The 26,904-nt window shown below is 44.0% G+C and overlaps 1 protein-coding gene across 1 annotated transcript in view; it reads right to left on the bottom strand.

Moving 5' to 3' along the window:
• ZYG11B (zyg-11 family member B, cell cycle regulator) overlaps nucleotides 1-26,679 on the bottom strand; it is a 103,878-nt gene extending 77,199 nt beyond the window's left edge. Inside the window, exon 1 of the mRNA XM_050803053.1 lies at nucleotides 26,449-26,679. Within this exon, the coding sequence (XP_050659010.1) occupies nucleotides 26,449-26,478 (30 nt within the window). The 5' untranslated portion in view covers nucleotides 26,479-26,679. The remainder of the gene's footprint in view (nucleotides 1-26,448) is intronic.
• Between the last annotated feature and the right edge of the window lie 225 nt (nucleotides 26,680-26,904).

Here is a 26,904-nt window from a genome sequence, read left to right as displayed (position 1 = left end):
ATATGACCTAGGAATTCTACTCCTAAATATATACCCAGAAATAAAAACATGCCCACACAAAATCTTGTATATGAATGTTTACAGAAGCATTGTTCATAACAGTTAAAAAGTGGTCTGAGGTTGGGCACGGTGGCTCACACCTGTAATTCTAGAAGTTTGGGAGGCCGAGGTGGATAGATCATGAGATCAGGCGTTCGAGACCAGCCTGACCAACTTGGTGAAACCCCGTCTCTCCTAAAAATATAAAAATTAGCTGGGTGTGGTGATGCACTTCTGTAATCCCAGCTACTCAGGAGACTGAAGCAAGAGAATCGCTTGAACATGGAAGGCGGAGGTTGCAGTAAGCTGAGATCACGCTGCTGCACTCCAGCCTGGGCGACATAGCGAGACTCTGTCTCCCCTCAAAAAAAAAAAAGTGGTCTGAATTGTTTTTACTCACAACACTGCTGACACCAAATTTCTGGGCTCTTCCCACGCCAACAACTAGTTCTGACACCAACTGGGTATCCTACAATTCAATTTGATTCTGACACTAACTACCCAGAATTAGCATAGCACTACAGTTTAGGCCACTGCCCCATTGCAGGTGCCAGCCGCAAGTCCCAGGTTTCCACCTGTACTTCTGAACAATGGACTATAAACTGTGGGATTCCAAGATCCCCTGAGGAGGGCCTCACGTTTGATTATCTGCTAATATGACTCACAGAACTCAGGAAGGCACTTCACTTACCATTAACTTCCAGGGAGGGGAGAGGGGCTCAAAGTTGTTGATAACCAATGGCCAGTGATTTAATCAATCATGCATATGTAGGCCTCCATAAAACCCCCCAAAAATGGGGTTTGGAAAGTATCCAGGATGCTGCACACACTGAAGTGCTGGGAGGGGGGTGTGCTGGAGAAGGCATGGAAGCTTCAAGCTCCTTCCCCCTAGGTTGCCCTAGGTATGTCTTCCATCTGGCTGTTCATCTGTATCCTTCAAAATATCCTTTGTAATAAAGTAAGTAAACTTTTTATGGGTTCTGTGAGCACTCTGGCAAATTATCAAACCCAGGGAGCGAGGTGTAGGAACCTCCAATTTGTAGCCAAGACTGACAGGTGTTGTGGTTAATCCAGAGACCTACTACCTGAATTGGCATCTGAGGGTGGCCGTCTTGTGGAAGTGAGCCGCTCACTTGTGAGGTCTATGCTAACGCTGTTTACCGTCAGAACTGAGGTAAATTTTAGGGCACCCAACTGATGTCTGCTGAAAATAGAATTGCTCTGTATTGGAAAAAAAAAAACACCACAGATCTGATCACAGAAGTGGTCTGTATTGAGAGTACAGTAGGAGAAAACAGTTTCTTTTCTCCCACTATATGGTTTGGTATCAAAAGTATTGAGAGTGGTGTGAATATAAAGGAGTATAAAGAAAGAAAAAATGTTTTTTCCTGTCATATGCCTTGGTCCTTCTGGCAACCAGCCCAGAAAGAAGCTATCTAGGGGCTCCCAGACACCAGTCAACTCATTAGCATACAAAAACTCTTTTCACTCCAGAGCTTCCAAGGGGTTTGGGAGCTAACGTGCAAGAAACAGGGTATGAAAACCAAATTTTTGGGGGGTGTTTTTTTTTTTGTGTTTTTGAGACAGAGTCTTGCTCTGTCACTCAGGCTGGAGTGCAGTGGTAATCTTGGCTCACTGCAAGCTCCACCTCACGGCAGGTTCCAGTGATTCTCCTGCCTCAGCCTCCAGAATAGCTGGGACTACAGGCGAATGCCACCACGCCCGGCTAATTTTTGTATTTTTGGTAGAGACAGGGTTTCACCATGTTGGCCAGGCTTGTCTCAAACTCCTGACCACAAGTGATCTGCCTGCCTCAGCCTCCCAAAGTGCTGGGATTACAGGTGTGAGCCACCACACCAGCTTTTTTTTTTTTTTTTTTTTTTTTTTTTAAACTATATCATAGTAGAAAAAACCCAAATATATCCATCAAAACTGATAAATGGGCAGGGTGGGATGGGGTGGGCATGGTGGCTCACACCTATAATCCCAGTACTTTGGGAGGATCACTTGGGCCCAGAAGTTCAAGACCAGCCTGGGCAACATGATGAAACCCCATCTCTACAAAAAACACAAAAATTAGCTGGGTGTGGTAGCCAGTATCTGTAGTCTTAGTTACTCGGGGGCTGAAGTGGGAGGTTGCAGTGAGTCGTGATGGTGTCACTGCATTCCAGCCTGGGTGACAGAGCAAGACTCTATTTCAAAAACAACAAAAACCAGGTGACTGGATAAACAAAATATAGTACAGCCCCACAACGGAATACTACTTAGCAAAACAGGAATGCTGATCAACATAAATGAGCCTTGAAAACATGCTGAGTGGAAGAAGCCAGTCACAAAAAGACCACATACTGTATGATCCCATTTGTATGAACTGTTCAGAAGAGGTAAATCTATAGAGACAGAAAGGAGATTATTGGTTGCTTAGGGTTAGGGGGAGGGTGGGTTAGAAGAAAATGGAAAGTGAATGCTAGTAGGCACAGGGCTTCTTTTTGGAGAGATGAAAATGCTCTAAAATTGATTGTGGCTATAGTTACACCACTCTGCATATATTAAAAACCACTGAACTGGGTACACTTTAATAGGTGAAATGCATGGTACGTGAATTATATCTCAATAAAGCTGTTATTAAAAATACTTGCCAGAGTCTGGCACGGTGGCTCACGCCTGTAATCCCAGCACTTTGAGAGGCCAAGGCAGGCAGATCACCTGAGGTCAGCGGTTCAAGATCAACCTGACCAACACTGTGAAACTCTGCCTCTACCAAAAATACAAAAATTAGCCAGGCATGGTGGCCCATGCCTGTAATCCCAGCTACTCGGCAGGCCGAGGCAGGAGAATCACTTGAACCTGGGAGGCGCAGGTTGCAGTGAGCTGAGATCGCGCCACTGCACTCCAGCCTGGGCAACAAGAGCAAAACTCCGTCTCAAAAAGAAAAAAAAAAAGTTGCTGGGGGCCAGGCAGAGTGGCTCACACTTGAAATCCCAGCATTGTGGGAGGCTGAGGCAGGAGAATCGCCTGAACCTGGGAGGCGGAGGTTGCAGTGAGCCAAGATTGTGCTACTGCTCTACAGCCTGGGTGACAGAGCAAGACTCCATCTCAAAACTAAACTAAACTAAAATAAATAGTTTAAACAAGTGAAACCACAAGACTAGAAATAAATACATCAAAATGTTAATGATAGTTAGAGGTCATCTTATCCAAACTCCTCATTTCAAAGATAAGGAAAAAGGTTAAAAACTACAGTGAACTGTACCTCAAATATGTTTCAATTCATGAGTTCATAATGACACAAAATAAAAACTAGTTATCTTTGAAGGACACCAGGGAAATATTAACTCTGTATTTTGAAAATTGAGAAGGATGGGCGTGGTGGCTCATGCCTGTAATCCCAGCAGTTTGGGAGGCTGAGGCAGACGGATCACCTGAGGTCGGGAGTTCAAGACCAGCCTGGCCAACATGGCGAAACCCCGTCTCTAATAAAAATACAAAAATTAGCCAAGTGTGGTGGCAACCCGGGAGGCGGAGGTTGCGGTAAGCCAAGATCGCGCCATTGCACTCCAGCCTGGGCAACAAGAGCGAAACTCCGTCTCAAAAATAAAATAAATAAATAAATAACACCACAAGATCACCAAGAAATTCCTGTTTGAACACTGGTTTCAAGTAATTCCCTCCTCTACTCCCCAGCAAGTTTAGTTTCTTCAGCTGTTACAAGTAAAAGTTGGAAAAAGAGAGACCAATAAAGTATAAACACTTTAGCAAGGTATTCGAAACATTTTCCTAGCTAGTTCCAATCTTCCTCTCTAGCCTTTCTCACTGTTCCCTTCTCCCTGCCCCAAACAAGCTACCTGCCAGATACACTAAACTGCATGTTTAAGCAACCTAGCCCTTACTGTTCCTTAAGTACTGTAACAGACATTTTCACACCTCAGGGCTTTGTTAGTCCTTTTATGGCAAAAATCTCACTCATCTTTCATTTTTTAAAAATTTATTTATGTATTTATTTTTTTTGGAGACAGTTTGGCACTTGTTGCCCAAGCTGGAGTGCAATGGCAAATCTCGGCTCACTGCAACCTCCACCTCCCGGGTTCATGCAATTCTCCACCTCAGCCTCCCAGGTACCTGGGATTACGGGCGCGTGGCACCACGCTCGACTAATTTTTTTGTATTTTTCGTAGAAACTGGGTTTCATCATGTTAGCCAGGCTGGTCTTGAACTGACCTCAGGCAATCCGCCCGCCTTAGCCTCCCAAAGTGCTGGGATTACAGGCGTGAGTCACCGTGCCCGGTCTTTTTTCTATTTTTATTTTTTGAGACGGAGGCTCACTCTGTTGCCCAGGGTGGAGTGCAGTGGTGCGATCTCAGCTCACTGCAACCTCCACCTCCCCGTTCAAGTGATTCTCCTGCCTCAGCCTCCCAAGTAGCTGGGATTACAGGCACGTGCACCACGCCCGGCTAATTTTTAGATTTTCAGTAGAGACAGCGTTTCTCTATGTTGGCCAAGCTGCTCTCGAATTCCCGACCTCAGGTGATCTGCCAGCCTCACCTCCCAAAGTGCTGGGATTACAGGCATGCGCCACCGTGCCCAGCCAGCCTCGTCTTTCAAAATTTGAAGCTCACTACTTCTGTGATGTCTTTCCTAATTTCTAAGGCAGAATTAATTTTATTCTGAGCACCTGAAAAATTAAATTGTACCATTAACAACAGCTACTGTGTACTGAATGACAACTGTGTGGTGTCAGCCACCAATCAATGTACTTCATAAATATTTTCAATCTTCAAAACAACTGTTTTGAACAAAAATAAACTGAGGCTCAGAAAGATTAATTTACAATCAGAGATAAAACAGCCAGTAGATGGCAGAGCAAGAATAAAAACCACAACAGCTATCTTTTACAAGGAATTTAGTATGTATCAGGTCCTGGTGCAGATCTCTTTCCATTTCTACATCCTGAGCCAAGCACAATTACATTATTGCATTTTAAAGATAAGGAAATTAAGGCTTAGGTAAAATCTCTTCCCCATATTCACATGGCCAATATATTGCTAAACCCCTACTTCAATACAAGAATGAAGCCAAAGCTTATATTTTAAGTTCTTAACTACTATACTAATATCATAATTATAATTATACAGCAATTATATGCTACTATATTGCTATGTGCTATATGCTATTAACTATGCTAAGTGCTTTACATATATAATTTCATGTATTTCTCATAAGAATTCTATAAATTAAATTCCATCAGTATCCAATCTATTCTACAGATAAGGACATTGAGGCTATGAGAGTTTAAGCAATTTGCTCAAGATTACAGAGCTAAGGATTAGAGTCAGGATTAGATCCCAGGCAATCTACTCTAGAGTTAAATCTGTGCTTTTACCACTACATACACTGCCCTTTATAACTGATTCCCAAGTTTTCTTTTACAATTCCATGTTACACCATGGTTATTTATGACTGTATCTGTTTACCCCACTTAGCCATGAACTCTTCAAGTAGAAGGAACTTATTAACCCTTCCGTTACCCCTGGAACCACATGCAGTCCCTGATTTTTACCTGTTATGAGAGAGAAAAAAAAAAAAAAAAGAATGAGTTCAAATTAAGAGAGTGGTAAAGAAACTTCCCCAGTGTCACATACTATAGAAAGTGGGGCCAAGATACAAATCCAGGTCTCTTAACAATGAAGTCCATACTTTTTCTCCTACACCATATCGTCTCTCAAACAGAACAATTATTAGTCCAGCTTTGAAATAAATGCCAAAATACAACTTGGGACTAACTAGTTACAGTGGCTCAGACAGGAGGTGATGATGCCATGGATTAGAGTAGCAATGACAATGGAAAAAAAATCAAAAGTGAAAAATATTTTGCAGAAAAGAATTGACGAAATGTAGTAAACAGTCAAACAAGAAATCAGTGCTGACTTTTTCTTAATACCCAGAACCTAGCATAATGTCTGGCACCCTAGGAGACAGGCAAGTTTTCTTTGAAAGGCCGATCAACATTCATACAACACATTTCTTACACACATTATATCATTTACCCCTCACAACTTTCTTGTAGAACTGCTGTAACAGACACCATTTTGTATATGAGGATACTGGAACTCAGAAACAATAATGTACCCAAGTTCATATATTTAGAATGTGGCAGAACTGAACCTTGAACCAATCTTCAATGCCAAATATCATGCCCTTTGTCTTACCCATAAGGCCTCTCAGATGGAGGGAAAGGATGGAGAGGGGAGTTAAGACCTTACTCTCCAAAAAAAAACCTCCAAAAATGAATCCAAGATTTAACCCAGATCAGTTAATTATGGTCAGAAGAGATAATGAAGCCCTGTAATTAACTACCTCAAGTACAGCAAGCAGCAGCAGAGTGACACAGTCCCTGAGCAATGGCTGAAAATATATTCTATAGCAAATAGGAAGAACAATTCCAGCCACACACACACACACACCCCCCCCCCAAAAAAAAAAAAAAGGTGGCCGATCTTTTTTTTTTTGGTTAATATAGTGTTTTTTTGCAACATGATATAAACCTGATAAAAGTGAATTTTTCAAGTAAAGTTTGCCCAGATTGGTCCTCTCAAATACTGCTGGTCAGAGTGTAAATTGGCACAAATTTTTCAGAAACTGGGGAAGTCCCTTTATCACTGTCCTAATTTGAACTCATTCTCTTTTTTGTTGTTCTAATAGGTAAATATCAGGGACTCTGCTGGGTTTGGGGGATATAGGAAGGGTTAATAATTCTGCTTGGTGTATCTGTGAACTCTATTCTACTTCATGATGTTTCCAGAAATGCAAATAAAGACTTTGAGTTATTTCAAAATGACTTTTTGGTTGCAGGATTGTGTTCCATGGATTATGACACTGCACTAAGACTAGACCACACAGGTCATAACTTAAAGAGATAAATATCCACCAGGCACAGTGGCTCACGCCTGTAATTCCAACACTTTCAAAGGCCAAGGCGGGCGGATCACAAGGTCAAGACCATCCTGGCTAACACAGTGAAACCCCGTCTCTACAAAAAAAATACGAAAAATTAGCTGGGCGTGGTGGCACGCACCTGTAGCTGCTACTTGGGAGGCTGAGGCAGGAGAATTGCTTGAACCTGGGAGGTGGAGGTTGCAGTGAACCAAGATCGCCTGCCACTGCACTCCAGTCTGGGCGACAGAGTGAGACTCCATCTTAAAAAAAAAAAAAAAAAAAGAGTTAAATATTCAAGTGATTCTCCCCTTGTTTGCACCACTGCACTCCAGCCTGGGCAACAAGAGTAAAACTCTGTCCAAAAAAAAAAACAGCCAGATGCAGTGGCTCGTACCTGTAATCCCATCACTTTGGGAGGCTGAGACGGGTGGATCGCTTGAGGTCAGGAGTTCAAGACCAGCCTGGCCAACATGGTGAAATCCCATCTCTACTAAAAATACAAAAATTAGCTGGGCATGGTGGCGGATGCCTGTAATCCCAGCGGCTCGGGTGGCTGAGGCAGGAGAATTGCTTGAACCGGGAGACGGAGCGTGCAGTGAGCCAAGATCACACTACTGCACTCCAGCCTGGGTGATGGATTGAGACTCCGTAACAAACAAAAAAAGAAAACCACCAGGTTAGAACCATGCCTTACACATTTCCGTATCCCCTACGCTTACAGAGTAAATGTTTCAGTGTCTACTGAGTGAGAAGTAAGTATGAATAAATGAACTACCTATAAGCAGATCCTCTGCTCTTGAACCACAGCTTGTTATAAAAGCAAGGCACACCAGGGAGCGTGGGGCAATGAAGACAAGGCAAAAAAGGAATCTCATACCATTAGCTCTTCCTAAACCTTCTCATGGCTTTCTTTTCATCTCTACCCTTCCTTCCCGCAACCCCCACTCCAGTTTGTATTGGTCTTCCTAAATGCTCCTGCCTTGAAGTATTTAGTCATTTACACAACACTCAATTAGAGGTATTCTCAGTAATTTCCCCAAGATTCAGTCAGTTATCTGTTTTGTTGGTTAGTTTGTTTTGTATATTAAAAGTTTCATTCTGTTAAGGAATTGCCAGAGCCATGGCAAAGAAGCATTTCAACATTCTGAGCACTTGCGGACTTCAGAATCTCTGAGTAATGAGGTTTATGTTTTGGTTAATCACAAGAAAAAATATTCTTTGTGAATTATGCTGGTAACAATGTCTTATAGTAAACAAAGCATATTCACATCCTGATTTTCACTTGATACTCACGATAACCTTACAAAGTAGAAGAAAAAGTATTAAAAATTTCATTTTACAGTTAAGAAAGCTGAGGCACAAAAATGACTTGACTTCTCTAGAAATATTGTAGTTAAGAACAACAGTAGAACTGAAGGTGAATTCTAGTGGTATCACACTGAGCAAATTATCTAGCTCTTCTGACACTCAGTTCTGTCCTATGTAGAGTGGGGATAATATTAGTACAGTCATGTGTTGCTTAACAATAGGAATACACTCTGAGAAATGTGTCATTAGGCAATTTCGTCATTGTGTGATCACAGAGTATACTTACACAAACCTAGGTAGTAGATAGGATGCAAAAACCTGTACAGCATGTTACTATACTGAATACTGCAGCCAACTGTAACAAAATGGTATTTGTCTATCTGAAAAATCTAAACAGAAAAAGTCTGGGCGCAGTGGCTCAAGCCTGTAATCTCAGCACTTTGAGAGGCTGAGGTGGGCAGATCACTTAAGGTCAGGAGTTTGAGACCAGCCTGGCCAACATGGTAAAACCCCATCTCTACTAAAAATACAAAAATTAGCTAGGTGTGGTGGCTTGCACCTGTAGTCCCAGCTACTGGGAAGGCTGAGGCTGCAGTGAGCTGAGATTGTGCCACTGCACTCCATCCTGGGTGACAGAGAAAGACTCCATCTCAAAAAAAAAAAAAAGAAAGAAAGAAAGAAAAGGTACAGTAAAACTAGGTATAAAAGATAAAAAATGGTCCACCTATAGACAGGACTTAACATAAATGGAGCTTGCAGGACTGGAAGGTACTCGGAATAAATCAGTTGAGTTAGTAATAGTGAATGTGAAGGCCCAGGACATTACTGCACACTATTGTAGACTACAAATACTTAGGTTACACTAAATTTATTTACATTTTTTTTCTTTTTTGGGGGTGGGGGCAGAGTCTATCATCCAGGCTGGAGTACAGTGGTGTGATCATAGCTCACTGCAGTCTCAATTTCCTGGAATCAAGCGATCCTCTCACCTTAGCCTCTGGAATAGGTGGGACTACAGGTGTGCACCAAAGCACCCAGCTAATGTTTTTTATTTTTAGTAAAGACAAGGTCTTGCTATGTTGTTGCCCAGGCTGGTCTCCAACTCCTGAGCAAACGTTTTCTTTCTTCAATAATAAATTAACATTATCTTACTGTAACTTTCTTAGCGATTCTGTGAACTTTAACTTTTTGATTTTTGAAGTAACAAAATATAAACAGTGTACAGCTATAAAAAAATATTATCTCTTTTATATCTTTTTTCTTTTTGTTTTTTTAGAGACAGGGTCTTGCTCTGTCATCCAGGCTGCAGTACAATAGCATAATCACAACTCACTGCAGCCTTGACTTCACAGGCTCAAAAGATCCTCCCACCTCAGCCTTCTGAGTAGCTGGGACTACGGGCACGTGCCATCATGTCTGGCTAATTTTTAATTTTTGTGTAGAGACGGGGTCTTACTATGTTGCTCAGGCTTGAACTCCTGGGCTCAAGTGATCCTCCTGCCTGAGCCTCCAAAGTGCTGGGGTTATAGGCGTGAGTCACCATGCCTGGCCTCTCAACTCGTAAGAATCAGGCTTAAGATGTCCTTCTCAAAAGCTTCCTAAGACTGATAATTCCTGTAACAGAACACAAGGGCTTTCACAGTGCTCCTTTACTGTGTCCTTGGGTGACTTTTTTCTAAAGATTGGGTCAGAAATCAGGTGGCTACAAAAATTACAAACTTGACAATTTAATGATAGAAACAGAATTTTTATGGACATCTTTCTAAAAGACCATGTAATACTATGATGAAGAGTGTAGGCTTGGGAGTCAGATTGCCTGGATTAAAATGCTACCTCTATCATTTACAAAACTACATAACCTTAGGCAGAGTACTTAATCTCCCTGAACCTCAGTTCATGATTGTAAAATGCACACAAGAGCAGTACCTATGTCACAGGATTGTTGTCAGATTAAATAAATTCTAAATGCAACACACTGAGAACAGTAACTGGCATATACTATCTGCTCAATAAATGTATTACCGCAGAGTATCAGCTGCATAGAAAAAAACCCTGCGTTTTCTTCACTACTGTATTCTTTTTTTTTTTTTTTTTTTTTTTTTTTTTTTTTTTTTTTTGAGACGGAGTCTGCCTCTGTCGCCCGGGCTGGAGTGCAGTGGCCGGATCTCAGCTCACTGCAAGCTCCGCCCCCCGGGTTTATGCCATTCTCCTGCCTCAGCATCCCGAGTAGCCGGGACTACAGGCGCCCGCCGCCTCGCCTGGCTAGTTTTTTGTATTTTTTAGTAGAGACGGGGCTTCACCGTGTTCGCCAGGATGGTCTCGATCTCCTGACCTCGTGATCCGCCCGTCTCGGCCTCCCAAAGTGCTGGGATTACAGGCTTGAGCCACCGCGCCCGGCCCACTACTGTATTCTTAGAGCCTAAAACAATGCCTATTACATAGTGGGCACTAAATGTTTATTGCATGAATAAATGAACAGTCAAGTACAAATTTATTGTTAAGTATAATTAAAATACTATTTGCCTCTAGAGAAAAAGACTACATATCCAGAGAGAAATATTAAGTCCCAAGTCTAGACTTCAGACCAAAGAATGAAACTGAAAGGCACTCAAATATCATTTGAGTTCACAGGTACCTATGAGAAATTGAGTTATTAGACATTTCTGACTCCTCATCCTAATATTTCATGGGAAATCTCCTGTTTGGGTTTTTAAAAAACTTTTTCTTTTCTTTTTTTTTGAGACGAAGTCTCACTCTTGTGCCCCAGGCTGGAGTGCAATGGCACGATCTCGGCTCACTGCAACCTCTACCTCTTCCGTTCAAGCATTTCCCCTGTCTCAGCCTCCCAAGTAGCTAGGATTACAGGCGCATGCCACCACACCTGGCAAAATTTTGTATTTTTAGTACAGATGGGGTTTCACCATGTTGGCCACGCTGATCTTGAACTCCTGACCTCAGGTGATCTGCCCACCTCAGCCTCCCAAAGTGCTGGGATTACACATGTGAGCCACCGCGCCCAGCCAAAACTGTTATTTTCTATTACTAATTCAACCAAGTCAGGCTTCCAGAAATAAACATCTATTATAACCTTAGATATGATCTAATCCCTTTACCCTCCCCCACCCCAATTGTAATCATTTTACAGATGAGGAGGAAGGTCAAGAAGACAGTACCAGCAGCGCGCAGTGGCTCACGCCTGTAATCCCAGCACTTTGGAAGGCCAAGGTGGGCGGATCACTTGAGGCCAGGAGTTGGAGCCCAGCCTGGCCAACATGGTGAAACCCCGCCTCTACTAAAAATACAAAAAATTAGCTGGGGGTGGTGGTGCACACCTGTAATCCAAGCTACTCAGGAGACTGAACCATGACAATTGCTTGAACCCAGGAGGCGGAGATTACAGTGAGCTGAGATCGTGCCACTTGCACCCCAGCCTGGGTGACAGAGACCTTGTCTCAAAAAAAAAAAAAAAAAAAAAACAGAAAAAAAAACAAAAAGAGGGTAGTACCAAGGGCATAGATCACAGATAATAGATAATATTGTTCTTAAGGGTTACAGATATATTGAACTATTTGCTATAAACTATGGAGAATTGTTTTTCTTTTTAAAAGAACACCAACTACTCTTTGGAGACTCCTAGATGCCAAATTGAAAAGCAAGTAAAGCAAGCTTCTTGCACATATCACTTCAAGGCTTGGCCACTATGGCAAGCGGATATGTGTTAAAGGGCAAAGGGGTAGAGTTCTACCTAAAAAAGATCAAGACCTGGAAAGCTACATAAATGCCCTCCTCTTCCATCTAAGGTCATGTGATAAAGCTATTCTAGGAAACAAAACAAAAATTCAGGTCAGTGGCCACTGAGCAGATCACAGGAATTGTCAATTCAAAGGATACTTTAGCATTATTTTCCTGTTACAGTAACCTGGAGTTTTGAAACATAATATGGTAAACAGAGAAGTGGGTTAATAATGGAAAGAACGCTGGGCTTACACAGTCAGTCCTGGTTCTGCTACTTACTAGCTGTGTGACCTTAGGAAAATCAATTAACTTCTCAGTTTCCTTATCTGAAAAATTGAAGCTAAACCTCTGACTATCCCACAAAATGGTAATGAGGAATAAATGGGATGTCCATGAAAATACCTTTAAAACAAGGGCCAGGAGCAGCGGCTCATGCCTGTAACACCAGCACGTTGGGAGGCCGAGGCAGGCAGATCACTTGACGTCAGGAGTTCAAGACCAGCGTGGCCAACATGGTGAAACCACATCTCTACTAAAAATAAAAAAATTAGCCAGGCATGGTGGTGGGCACCTGGGAGGCTGAGGCAGGAGAATCACTTGAACCTGGGAGGCAGAGGTGGTAGTGAACCAAGATCGTGCTACTGCACTCCAGCCAGAGCTTCAGAGCCAGACTCTCTCAAAAAAAAAAAAAAAAAAAAAAAAAAAAAAGGCCGGGCACGGTGGCTCAAGCCTGTAATCCCAGCACTTTGGGAGGACGAGACAGGCGGATCACGAGGTCAGGAGATCGAGACCATCCTGGCTAACACGGTGAAACCCCGTCTCTACTAAAAAATACAAAAAAACTAGCCGGGCGAGGTGGCGGGCGCCTATAGTCCCAACTACTCGGGAGGCTGAGGCAGGAGAATGGCGTGAACCCGGGAGGTGGAGCTTGCAGTGAGCTGAGATCTGGCCATTGCACTCCAGCCTGGGCGGCAGAGCAAGACTCCGTCTCAAAAAAAAAAAAAAAAAAAAAAAAATTAAAATAAATAAATAAAACAAAGCACTTTGGAAATTTAACTTAATTGAAATAAAAGGTCTCTGGTGTGAAAAGGTGGGTAATACATTCAGAGAGGTTAGAGCTCAACTTTACACAAAATTTAAGCCTATAAAAGCAGTTTGCCCAGATCCTGTAGTACTATAGCTAATAGAATGTATCTACTCTACTATAGTACTCGCCTTTAACTTGCTAGAATCTTACTACCTTTTCTTTAAGAGATGGAAGAATCACACAGAGGATTAATATAACCTTTTCATTTTACAAATTAAAAAATGGAGGCACAGAAAGTTAAAATGACTTGAGAAAGTTTACAGGGTCGGCTGAGCACTGTAGCTCGGGCTCACGCCTGTAATTCCAGCACTTTGGGAGGCTGAGGCAGGCAGATCATCTGAGGTCAAGAGTTCAAGACCCATTTGGCCAACGGTGAAACCCTGTCTCTACTAAAAATACAAAAATTAGCCAGGTGTGGTGGTGGATAACTGTAATTCCAGCTACTCGGGGGGCTGAGGCAGGAGAATCTCTTGACCCCGGGAGGCAGAGGTGGCAGTGAGCCAATATCGCGTCACTACACTCCAGCCTAGGTGATACAGTGAGACACTGTCTCAAAAAAAAAAAAAAAAAAAAAAAAAAAAAAAAAGGTTACAGGGCCTATGAAATGAAAATTACAAATGTTATATCACCAAGAATATTACAGCTTTAAAAAAAAAAAAAAGTCCTGGCCAGGCACGGTGGCTCACACCTGTAATCCCAGTACTTTGGGAGGCCGAGGTGGGCAGATCACCTGAGGTCGGGAGTTTGAGACCAACATGGAGAAACCCCGTCTCTACTAAAAATACAAAATTAGCCGGGTGTGGTGGCGCATGCCTGTAATCCCAGCTACTCAGGAGGCTGAGGCAGGAGAATCACTCGAACTTGGGAGGTGAGGTTGCAGGGAGGCAGTGGTTGCGGTGAGCCAAGATCACACCATTGCACTCCAGCCTTGACAACAAGAGCGAAACTCCATCTCAAAAAAAAAAAGTCCTTAGAAAAGAAAAATATGACATTGAATAGGCATTCAGACACTGGAAAGCTAAGAAAAACATTTATACAAAGGAGAACTGAAGATAACAAAACAGAAAAACAAAAGATCTTTATATAAAGCTATTAAGGCTGGGCGTGGTGGCTCATGCCTATAATCTCAGCACTTTGGCCAAGGCGGGTGGATCACTTGAGGTCAGGAGTTGGAGACTAGCCTGGCCAACATGGTGAAACCCGGACTCTACTAAAAAAGTACAAAAATTAGCTGGCATGGTGTCATGCACCTGTAATCCTAGCCACTTAGGAGACTGAGACAGGAGAATCACTTGAACCTGGGAGGCAGAGGCTGCAATGAGCCGAGATGCCACCACTGTACTCCAGCCTGGGCAATGTAGTGTGTGTGCCCTGGAGGCAGAGCTTGCAGTGAGCCCAGATCACGCCACTGCACTCCAGCCTGGGCGACAGAGCGAGACTCCATCTCAAAAAAAAAAAAAAAAAAAAGAAATAAGGCTAAAATAGTAAAAAAGATCAGATCATAAAGGTCCTAGTATACTATATAAAACACTTTCAGGCCAGGCGCAGTGGCTCACACCTATAATCCCAGAACTCTGGGAGGCCAAAGGGGGCAGATCACTTGAGGACAGGTGTTCAAGACCAGCCTGGCCAACATGGCAAAACCCCGTCTCTACTAAAAAATACAAAAATTAGCCAGGCATGGTGGCTCACACCTGTAATCCCAGCACTCTGGGAGGCTGAGGTGGCGGATAACCTGAGGTCAGTTCGAGACCAGCCTGGCCAACATGGTGAAACCTTGTCTCTACTAAAAATACAAAAATTAGCTGGGCATGGTGGCATGTGCCTGTAGTCCCAGTACTCAGGAGGCTGAGGCAGGAGAATTGCTTGAACCCAGGAGGTGGAGGTTGCAGTGAGCCGAGATGGTGCCACCGCACTCCAGCCTGGGTGACAGAGTGAGAATCCACCTCAAAAAAAAAAAAAAAAAAAAAAAATTAGCTGGGCGTGGTAGCACACGTCTGTGATACCAGTTACTCAGGGGGCTGAGGTGGGAGAATCACTTGATCCCGGGAGGTAGAGGTTCTAGTGAGCTGAGATCACGCCACTGCACTTCAGTCTAGGTGACAGAGCGAAACTCCATCTCAAACAAACGAACAAACAAATAAATAAAACACTTTCATTCAACAACTATTTGCTGAGTCCCTACTAAGTGCTAGACATCACCAAGTACACAGGATATGTATCTCTGCAGATTCACTGCTATCTATAAGAATGGCTGTTAGCTGAGTTGTGCAGTACAATCTGTATAGAACAACAGCCCTGTAAGACCACTGTAAACTAGAGGGCCGAAACTGCAGGCTCCACAAGGGTCTTAAGGAGTTCACAAACTCACATGCATATCAAGTACACTCTGTACACAATAATATCTTGATATTTTTAATGCATAATAGATGTTAGGTTTAACAGAGTATCATTTTAAAATATTACTGAATTCCTACCAGACCTGCTTTTTGGTTTTTTCCCCCCACAATTAATGTATTCTGAAAGTATGTTACTGTCCTGGCTCTCAAGGTTTTCAGTGTTAAAAAGGTATCTTCACAAGGTCTATTGTCTCAGACAACAGGGAGAAATTTAAAAATTCTGAGTAGGAAGACCAAGGCAGGCAGATCACTTGAGGTCAGGAATTCGAGACCAGCCTGACCAACACGGTGAAACCCCATCTCTACTAAAAATACAAAAATTAGCCAGGCGTGGCGGTGGGCGCCTGTAGTTTCAGCAATTCAGAAGGCTAAAGCAGGAGAATCACTTGAACCCAGGAGGCGGAGGTTGCAGTGAGCCGAGATTGCCCCACTGCAATCCAGCCTGGGTGACAGAGAGAGATTCCGTCTCAAAATAAAGAAAATTCTGAGTAGGAAGAGTGGCACGCCCCCAGTGTTCTTTTCTCATTCCACCCTTGCCTAGTTACTACAGAATTTATTTTTCTTTCATTTATGAGCCTGGAAAATCTTAATCACGATTACTTCGCGTGAGAATAGTACTTGTAGCATTAAGTTTGTCAAAGAAATACTTAAGTGCTGAAGACATATTCTTCTTCAAAGTGCTTTATAAAAGTGATCTGGACCAGGCACGGTGGCTCACGCCTGTAATCCCAACATTTTGAGAGGCCAAGGTGGGCGATCACCTGAGGTCGCGAGTTCAAGACAAGCCTGACCAACACGGAGAAACCCCATCTCTACCAAAAATACAAAAATTAGCTGGGCATGGTGGTGCATGCCTGTAATCCCAGCTACTCGGGAGGCTGAGGCAGGAAAATCGCTTGAATCCGAGAGGCAAAGGTTGCGCTGAGCCCAGATTGCACCACTGCACTCCAGCCTGGGCAACAAGAGCGAAACTCCGTCTCAAAATAAAAGAAAAAGAACAAGAAAATTGGTCAGAGTGTGTGTACAATTTTGTAGTTCTTGAACCCATACTGCCAAATCACTCTTTTTTTTTTTGAGCCAGAGTTTCACTCTTGTTGCCCAGGTTGGAGTGCAATGGCGCGATGTCGGCTCACTGCAACCTCCGCCTCCCAGGTTCAAGTGATTCTCCTGCCTCAGCCTTCTCAGTAGCCGGTATCACAGGCATACGCTACCACGCCCGGCTTTTTTTTTTTTTTTTTTTTTTTTTTTTTTTTTTTTTGAGATGGCGACAGATTGAGACTCTTTATTTATTTTTTTTTATTTTATTTTATTTATTTATTTATTTTTTGAGACGGAGTCTCCCTCTGTTGCCCAGGCTGGAGTGCAGTGGCCGGATCTCAGCTCACTGCAAGCTCCACCTCCCGGCTTCACGCCATTCTCCTGCCTCAGCCTCCCGAGTAGCTGGGACTACAGGCGCCCGCCACCTCGCCCGGCTAGTTTTTTGTATTTTTTAGTAGAGACGGGGTTTCACCGTGTTAGCCAGGATGGTCTCAATCTCCTGACCTCGTGATCCGCCTGTCTCGGCCTCCCAAAGTGCTGGGATTACAGGCTTGAGCCACCGCGCCCGGCCGAGACTCTTTAAAAAAAAAAAAAAAAATCTTTTATTCCATTGTTAATAATGACTATTTCTATCACTTATTAAATATACTTTTAAGAGCTAGTTCTGGCCGGGCGCGGTGGCTCAAGCCTGTAATCCCAGCACTTTGGGAGGCCGAGACGGGCGGATCACGAGGTCAGGAGATCAAGACCATCCTGGCTAACACGGTGAAACCCCGTCTCCACTAAAAAATACAAAAAACTAGCCAGGCGAGGTGGCAGGCGCCTGTAGTCCCAGCTACTCGGGAGGCTGAGGCAGGAGAATGGCGTAAACTTGGGCTGCGGAGCTTGCAGTGAGCTGAGATCCAGCCACTGCACTCCAGCTTGGGCGACAGAGCAAGACTCTGTCTCAAAAAAAAAAAAAAAAAAAAAAAAGAGCTAGTTCTAGGACCTATGAAAAAAGCAGTGTTTTAGCTGGCATTTCCCAATTCATCTATAGGCTCACATCATTACATTCAATATTGATATCTGCCGGGCTCATGGCTTGACATCCCAGCACTTTGAGGGGCTGAGGCAGGGGGATCACTTGAGCCCAGGAGTTTGAAACCAGCCTGGGCAACATAAACTAGACCCTACCTCTACAAAAACAAAAAAAATTAGCTGCGCATGCTGGCGTATGCCCGTGGTCCTAGCAACTCAGGAGGCTGAGGCAAGAGATCATCTAAGCCCAGGAGTTCATGATTATAGTGAGCTATGATTATGCCACTGTACTCCAGCCTGGGCCACAGAGCAAGACCCTGTCACTATGAAAAAACAAAAAATAAAAAAAAATTGATGCCTATTTCAATTTGTATATTTTTGAATATTTAATAATTATCTAAAATTTTCTCCTTTATAAAAATAGAATAGTTTGAGAGTATCCAAGAATTTATCTACTCAACATGTGTCAATTAGTGGGAATTAGGGGAATGGGTCATGATAACGTCATTCCATTGTTATAACTTAATCTGAACACTTAATACAGTAGCTTTTCTTCGTATAACAAACAGTTAAAGAAAAGAAATATAAGTACATTGATGATAAAAGAGTAAATTAGTACATTTATCTGAGCATGATTCTTAAATGACACATCAAGATATCTCTGATGGACTGACTGACTGATTGACAGTGTCTTGCTCTGTTGCCCAGGCTGGAGTACAGCGGTGCGAATCCTGCTCACTGCAGCTTCAACCTCCTAGGCTCAAGCAATCCTCCCACCTCAGCATTCCGCGTAGCTGGGACCCCAAACGTGCCCTCATATTTTTATTCTGTGTAGAGACAGGGTCTCACTATATTGTCCAGGCTGGTCTCGAACTCCTGGGCTCAAGCAATCCACCTGCCTTTGTCTCCCACAGTGTTGGGATTACAGATGTGGATTACAGGCATGAGCCACCATGCCCAGCCTCACAAAAACTATACAAAAAATACACTCTTGGAAATCATTAAGCATGACCTCTACAACAAACACATCTAATAAAAAAGAATAAAAACTAACATTCTATTTAAGAGATATTACTATTATTTTGAAATCAAGGGAACCTATAAAAGGTCTGATATACAAATTTTACCACAGAGTAAAATTTGATAAAAACTTTCTCAGTAACTTAATTTTACATAGAGAAATTCAATGCAAGATACTCTGAAAATGACTAGAATGATGATCCTACAGAGAACTAGCTGAGTCTTGTTTGTAAATTTTACTGAAATAGGAAATAATTCTGTCTTTGTATACAATTGCATCCATGCATGAGCTTTATCTAAGGAAAATAATCTCTTATGTTGAATTATTATATTACTTTTTTTTTTTTTTTTTTGAGACAGAGTTTCGCTCTTTTTGCCCAGGCTGGAGTGCAATGGCTTGATCTCGGCTCACCGCAACCTCCGCCCTGCCGGGTTCAAGTGATTCTCCTGCCTCAGCCCCTGGAGTAGCTGGGATTACAGGCGCCCGCCACCACACTCGGCTAGTTTTTGTATTTTGAGTAGAGACGGGGTTTCATCATGTTCGCCAGGAAGGTCTCAATCTTTTGACCTCGTGATCCATCTGCCTCGGCCTCCCAAAGTGCTAGGATTACAGGCGTGAGCCATCATATCCGGCCAAATTATTTAGAATTTTAGTCAGCTAATAAATTATATGTCTAATAGTAGGGGGAGATACAGAATGCCACTAGTGTTGATGTTTAATCTCTGTATACAATAATTTTTTTTTAAGCAAGAAGGAAATTTAGTAAGATTTCCTTCCTATTGTAGGACATTTCTCCACTTGTGCTTCTGAATGACTCTGATTCAAACTGGCATGAGACTGCTCAGACTTATGGTTCAAAAGTATAAGGTTGGAAGGGATTTCTATTTATTAATTCCCCCACACACATCCTTTTTCAAGTTTCAAGAACACATTTACTGATATTAATAATAACTTTCCATCTTTTTAGTTCAAAATGTCACTGTCATAAGAAAAAAATAGGCTAGCCGGGCGCGGTGGCTCAAGTCTGTAATCCCAGCACTTTGGGAGGCCGAGACGGGCGGATCACAAGTTCAGGAGATCGAGACCATCCTGGCTAACATGGTAAAACCCCGTCTCTACTAAAAAAATACAAAAAACTAGCCGGGCGAGGTGGCGGACGCCTGTAGTCCCAGCTACTCGGGAGGCTGAGGCGGGAGAATGGCGTCAACCCGGGAGGCGGAGCTTGCAGTGAGCTGAGATCCGGCCACTGCACTCCAGCCTGGGCGACAGAGCGAGACTCCGTCTCAAAAAAAAATTAAAAAAAAAATTTAAAAAAAAAAAAAAAGAAAAAAATAGGCTAGGCATGGTGGCTCCAGCCTGTAATCCCAGGACTTTGGGAGGCCAAAGTGGGCAGATCACATGAGCCCAGGAGTCTGAGAGCAGCCTGGGAAACATGGTGAAACCCCATCTCTACAAAAATACAAAAATTAGCCTGGCGTGGTACTGCATGCCCATAGTCCCAGCTGCTTAAGTTGGATGAGGTGGGAGGATGGCTTGGGCCTGGGAGGCTGTAACCACAGCAAGCCGTGGTTACACCACTGAACTCCAGCCTGGGTGACAGGGTGAGATGCTGTCTCAAAAATAAATAAATAAATAAATAAATAAATAAAAGCTATTAGTGTTGCTGCTTAACCATCCTATCTAAAATAGTTGCCCCCTCACACATACACATTATCACTTTATATCTTACCCTGGTTTATTTTTTCTTAGTATTTATTATATAACTATTGTCATTATACATTTATAATTTATTTATTGCATATCCCCTCCCTGTACCCCAAGTCTTTTTTTAACCTCTGTAATCACAGTGCCTAGAACATCACCTAGCCCTTAGAAGCTGGTCAAAAATCATCTCTTTATCAATGATTTTTACATTCTGGACATGGAAAGAGACTCTAATTAAATAATTATAGTAAGAAATATAAAATTACAGTTGTTATATATCCTATGAAAAAGTACTACATAATAAAGAAGGGAGTGACCTAGGTTTTTTGGATAGGGTTTCCCTGAGTTCCCTGAATTGAGAACTCCAGGATATGTTAGAGTTAGGCAGGCAACAGAGAGTTATCACCACAGGTCATTTGCATATGCTGCTCCTTCTATCTGGACATTTTTTTTTTTTTTTTTTTTTTGAGACGGAGTCTCACTCTGTTGCCCAAGCTGGAGCGCAGTGGCACAATCTCTGCTCACACTGTAGCTTCCACCTCTCGGGTTCAAACAATTCTCCTGCCTCAGCCTCCCGAGTAGCTGGGATTACAGGCGCCCGCCACCATGCCCAGCTTATTTTTGCATTTTTAGTGGAGACGGGGTTTCTCCATATTAGTCAGGCTGGTCTCGAACTCCTGACCTCAGGTGATCCACCCGCCTCGGCCTCCCAAAGTGCTGGGATTACAGGCGTGAACCACTGCACCCGGCCTATCTCAACTATTCTTTACATAACTCCTATAATTTAATCCCTCAGTTCTCTACTTGAAAGTAAGACCTCTGCAAAGTCACTCCTAACGATTCCATTATTCCACAACTTCTCTTTTCTTTTCTTTCTTTTTTTTAATTTTGATGAGGTCTCACTCTGTTGCCCAGGCTGGCGTGCAGTGGCATGATCATAACTCAATGCAGCCTCGAACTGCTGGGCTCAAGTGAGCCTCCCACCTCAGGCTCTAGAGCAGATGGTACTACAGGCATACACCACCATGCCCAGCTATCAACTTGTCCTTTTTCAGCAAACTCAAGATATATTAAAACTCTTCACATTTAAAATTACTCTATACAGGCTGATGCGATGGCTTGTGCCTGTAATCCTAGCACTTTGGGAAGCCAAAGTGGGAAGATCACTGGAGGCCAGGAGTTTGAGATCAGCCTGACCAACACAAGGAGATCTCTTCTTTACACAAAAATAAAAAATCAGCTGCATATAACAGAGCACACTTGAAATCCTAGCTTTACTTGGGAAGCTGAGCTGGAAGGACTGCTTGAGCCTAGGGTTTTGAGGCTGCAGTGAGCCATAATCATGCCATTGCACTCCAGTGTAGGCAGCAGAGCAAGACCCTATCTCAAAGTAAGTAAGCAAGCAAATAAATAAATAAATAAAACTGCTCTATATACATAAGATGAAAAATGCCAGAGGTCACATCTATTTTACTATCTGTGATTTCCCCAATGTCATCAACACTCCAAAAACATTGTTAGATTAATTAAAAGTAAGGACTATGTCTTAGACCAGTAGTTCTCAAATTGCGGTTCACAGACCAGCAGCATCAGCACTACACGGGTGTCGACAGAAATGCAAACTTTCAGAGTGGTTCATGTCTATAATTCCAGCACTCTCGGAGGCTGAGGCGGGAAGATCACTGGAGCCCAGGAGTTCGAGGCCAGCCTAGGCAACATGGCGAAACCCCACCTCTACAAAAAATATAAAAATTAGCCCGGTGTGATGGTGGGCACCTGTGGTCCCAGCTACGTGGGAGACTGAGGTGAAAGGATCGCTTGAGCCTGGGAAGTCAAGGCTGCAGTGAGCTGCGATCATGCCACTGCACTCCAGCTTAGGGACACAGCAAGACCCTGCCTCAAAAAAAAGAACTGCACTCAGGCCCTGCCCTCAGTTCACTGCAACCTCTGCCTCCCGGGTTCAAGTGATTCTCCTACCTCAGCCTCCAGAGTAGCTGGGATTACAGGCATATGCCACCACACTCAGCTAATTTTTGTATTTTTAGTAGACACGAGGTTTTGCCATGTTGGCCAGGCTGGTCTCGAACTCCTGACCTCAGGTGATCTGCCTGCCTTGGCCTCCCAAAGTGCTGGAATTATAGGTGTGAGCCATCATGCCCAATCAAGAATTCATCTTAAACATCTCAACTATTCAAATGCAACCTAATTAACATTTAACAAATGGCCGGGTGCGACAGCCTCGGCGACAGAGCGAGACTCCGTTTCAAAAAAAAAAAAAATTGGCCGGGCGCGGTGGCTCAAGCCTGTAATCCCAGCACTTTGGGAGGCCGAGACGGGCGGATCACGAGGTCAGGAGATCGAGACCATCCTGGCTAACACAATGAAACCCCATCTCCACTAAAAATACAAAAAAATTAGCCGGGCGTGGTGGCGGCGCCTGTAGTCCCAGCTACTCGGGAGGCTGAGGCAGGAGAATGGCGGGAACCCGGGAGGCGGAGCTTGCAGTGAGCCGAGATCGCGCCACTGCACTCCAGCCTGGGCGACAGAGTGAGACTCCGCCTCAAAAAAAAAAAAAAAAAAAAAAAAATTTAACAAATATAAAATACAAAGCTTTATAATAACCATTCATTCAACTGTATTTATTATCTACGAAAAATACTGCACTAGGAAAAGTAGCCTCTACTGATAATTCCTAGCTCAAAATAAGCTAATATTTTGCCTTCTCCTCACGTCTCCCATACATACACTGTTACTCTGTGTGTACATGTTTTAACCATCAAGGAAAAATCAAGTTAATTAGATGCAAAGTTTAAAACATAATCATGCCTAATATGTCTGCTGTGTTCTGAATGTTTCTGTCTCCCTAAATTCATATGTTGGAATCCTAATTCCCAAGGTAATGGTATGAGGAGGTGGGGCCTTTGGGAGGTGATTACATCACCAGTGTAGTGCCCACATGAATGGGATTAGTGCCCTTATAATAGAGGCCCCAGAGAGCCACCTGGCCCCTGCCACCATGTGTGAAAACAGTGAAAAGGTGACTCAGGAACAGCCCTCATGAAACACCAAATCTGCTGGGGAACTGATTTTGGACTTCCCAGCTTTCCGAACTCTGAGAAATAAATTTCTGTTGTTGACAAGCTACCTAGTTTATGGTATTTTGTTACAGTAGATTGAATGGGCTAAGACAATATCTTGCTTGCCTCATTTCCTACTACACATCTTCATTCTTGCATCCTTCCATGCTATATAATGGTAACACTACCTCCTACAATGCATCCTAATTCCTTCCTACTTTCTTTCTTTAAAAAAAAAAAAAAAAAAAAAATCCCTGTGAGGGCATCCTTTCTACTTGCTACTCATATTCATGAGGCATTCTTCCCCTTCCCAAAATGATCTATAAAAACCCTATTCAACTTTCAGGCCCAGCTCAAAGGACACTTTTGAATCCTAAATACCTCAAGCGGAGTTCATAACTCCTCCCTCTCATACATTCATTCTCAATGGAAGGGCCCCCACTTTCAAAAATCTAGCAATGTGATGTCTTAGGTAGGATGGCTCTTTATTCTGAAAAGTATATCATCATACCTCACTCAATATCATTTTTGCACCAAAATTAAGATTCTCTGCCCAGGCGTGATGGCTCATGCCTGTAATTCTAGCACTTTGGGAGGCCAAGGTGGGAGGATGGCTTAAATCCAGGAGGTCAAGACCAGACTGGGCAACACAGCGAGACTCCATTTCTACAAAAAGTTTTACAAATTAGTGGGGCGGCCGGGCGCGGTGGCTCAAGCCTGTAATCCCAGCACTTTGGGAGGCCGAGACGGGTGGATCACGAGGTCAGGAGATCGAGACCATCCTGGCTAACATGGTGAAACCCCGTCTCTACTAAAAAATACAAAAAACTAGCCGGGCGAGGTGGCGGGCGCCTGTAGTCCCAGATACTCCGGAGGGAGGCAGGAGAATGGCCTGAACCCGGGAGGCGGAGCTTGCAGTGAGCTGAGATCTCGCCACTGTACTCCAGCCTGGGCGACAGAGTGAGACTCCGTCTCAAAAAAAAAAAAAAAAAAAACAAATTAGTGGGGCATGGTAGTCCGTGCCTGTGGTACCAGCTACTTGTGAGGCTAAGGTGAGAAGATTGCTTGAGCCCAGGAGTTCAAGGCTGCAAAGAGCCATGATTGTGCCACTGCACTCCAGCCTGGGCCACAGAGCAAGATCATCTCCAAACAACGATTCTCAGACTCACTCTTTCTGTGTAATCCACTAGCTACCTCAAATTTCAATTTAAGTTTATACTAGTCAGGTGGCAAATGAGACCATAAAGTGAATCATTCAAGCACCTAGCTGGCCTAGGCACTTGGAATAATAAGTAAGGCACGGTTGCTACCTAGAACTTACATTCCACAGGGAGAAACAGGTTAGCATACAATAACAGTGTGTGAAAGTGAAGGAGACAGACACAGGGAAATGACAGACTAAAAATGCAGGAGCGAGTTAGGGAAAATTCATAGATTAAATAATTTAGGCCGGGCGCGGTGGCTCAAGCCTGTAATCCCAGCACTTTGGGAGGCCGAGACGGGCGGATCACGAGGTCAGGAGATCGAGACCATCCTGGCTAACACGGTGAAACCCCGTCTCTACTAAGAAATACAAAAAACTAGCTGGGCGAGGTGGCGGGCGCCTGTAGTCCCAGCTACCTGGGAGGCTGAGGCCGGAGAATGGCGTGAACCCGGGAGGCGGAGCTTGCAGTGAGCTGAGATCCGGCCACTGCACTCCAGCCTGGGCTACAGAGTGAGACTCCGTCTCAAAAAAAAAAAAAAATAAAATAAATAAATAAATAAATAAATAAATAATTTAATAGTACATCACTTTTCTAAAAAACAGATGGAGGGAAAAAAAGAAACTGACTAACCTCCTAGGGGAACATAATTATCAGGACTTAATTGTGCCTTATTCCTCCCAGAGACCAAAATTTAGCTTGTTGCATATGCTGGAGCAATGTTTTCAATAAATGTACAGCAAACCACTTATAACCCAACTCAACGAAAAAATCCAACTGAAGCCTCAACCTATTTTCAAACAGAAAGAAAATTTGCAAATATAAGGTTCTCCCAACTAAAGGCAGACAGAGCAAAACAAATGAACTCTTTAGAAGGTTTAAAGAGACAGTCACAACCTGCCAAGCTGATTGTCAGTCTTCAAATGCCCTTGGTCTCTGCCTCCAAATGAAAACAAATCATTTAAGTAATAATAGTCAAGTCTGTAAACAAGTATTTTTAAATTTCTCCAGCTGTACCTCCACATTAAAAGATGCTCAAAAAAAAAAAAAAAGAAAAAGAAACTCAAAACATTTTTTAGCTATTTCTGTCAAAAGACTAGATCTCTCCTGAGGTCACAGTATGCATGCTGGCCCTCACTTCATTGCTCTGTAACACACCACCACTCCGGTTTTGCAATGACACTAGTTAATAGGCTTCCAGGATCTCTTCAATACCTCCAAAAACGAAAAGGAAGAAGCAAGCCTACAAATCCCTATCTGCCCGACCTACAGCTCCCGGGAAGCAACAGTCCTCAAATTGTTACTGCTTAGACCCCTGAAGCCCGTAGAAGGAAATGGGGACAGCTGCGAAAGCGAACCGAGCGAGGACATCCGATAAGGGAAGAGGAAACCTGGATGGGAGAGGACGAAGGGGAGAAGGAACACGGAGAGGAGGGGGCAGTGGAGATAAAATGGTGAAGAGGGGTGAGAAGAGCAAGGAAGAGCAGCGAAAAATAGGGAGGAAAAGGGGGGGAAGTAAAATTCACATAAGGGAAAAAAAGGCAAAATGATAGAGGAGAAAGGAGGGAAGGGTTAGGGTTAAAGGACAAGGAGTGGGCGACAAAAGGAATGCGAAAAAGGCTGTCACTGGGAGTGATAAAAAGGATGTCATCGGGGAGAAGGGAGATTCAGTGGATGTCACCTAAAGGGGTTCACCCCAGCAGGTGAATGGGGGAGCACGGACAAGGAAGAGCTGGACACCGAGGGGGCGGTAACGAGGGAAAGAGGTAAAGGCAGGGAGCCCGAGGGGACACCAGAGACAAGGAGGGGCAAGCCCGCAGGGGCTAGCGCGGCGGGCGGGGGCTAGGGTGGCGGGCGGCTGCGGCTAGGGCAGGCCTTGCTCCCTCACCATGGCTGCGCCGGCCTGGTCCTCGGGCATGCAGCCTCCGTCCTGGGTGCGGCGGCGGGCCGGACCGGAGCCCGCCCCCAGGCTGAGCCGGCGCGGAGGCTCCAGGAGGCTCCGGCGAGCGGCCGCTCCGGGCTTGGCCCAGGCCTCGGCCTCCTTCCCTTAAGCTAGAAGTGTAGCAGCAGCAGCCGCAGCCGCAGCCGCAGCCGCAGCCCGAACCCGAGCGCAGACTCCGCCCCCGCGAGGACCCGCCCGGGCGCGCGAGCCCGCGCTTGGCCCCGCCTCCGCTCTCAATGCGCAGACTCAGCCGAGGGCTCCCGCCCCCCACCCCCCCACCCCGACCTGTAGTTTCTCCCCCTCCCAGACCCTTAAAGGAGCAACACACCCCTAAATCCTAGCCTCCCTTCAAAATATGAAGAGCTTTAAATATTACATTATGACAAGAGATTAGAGCACCGC

The sequence above is a fragment of the Macaca thibetana genome, chromosome 1 (assembly GCF_024542745.1).
Source record: "Macaca thibetana thibetana isolate TM-01 chromosome 1, ASM2454274v1, whole genome shotgun sequence".
Classification (NCBI taxonomy): domain Eukaryota; kingdom Metazoa; phylum Chordata; class Mammalia; order Primates; family Cercopithecidae; genus Macaca; species Macaca thibetana.
This window is presented reverse-complemented; position numbering and strand designations above follow the sequence as displayed.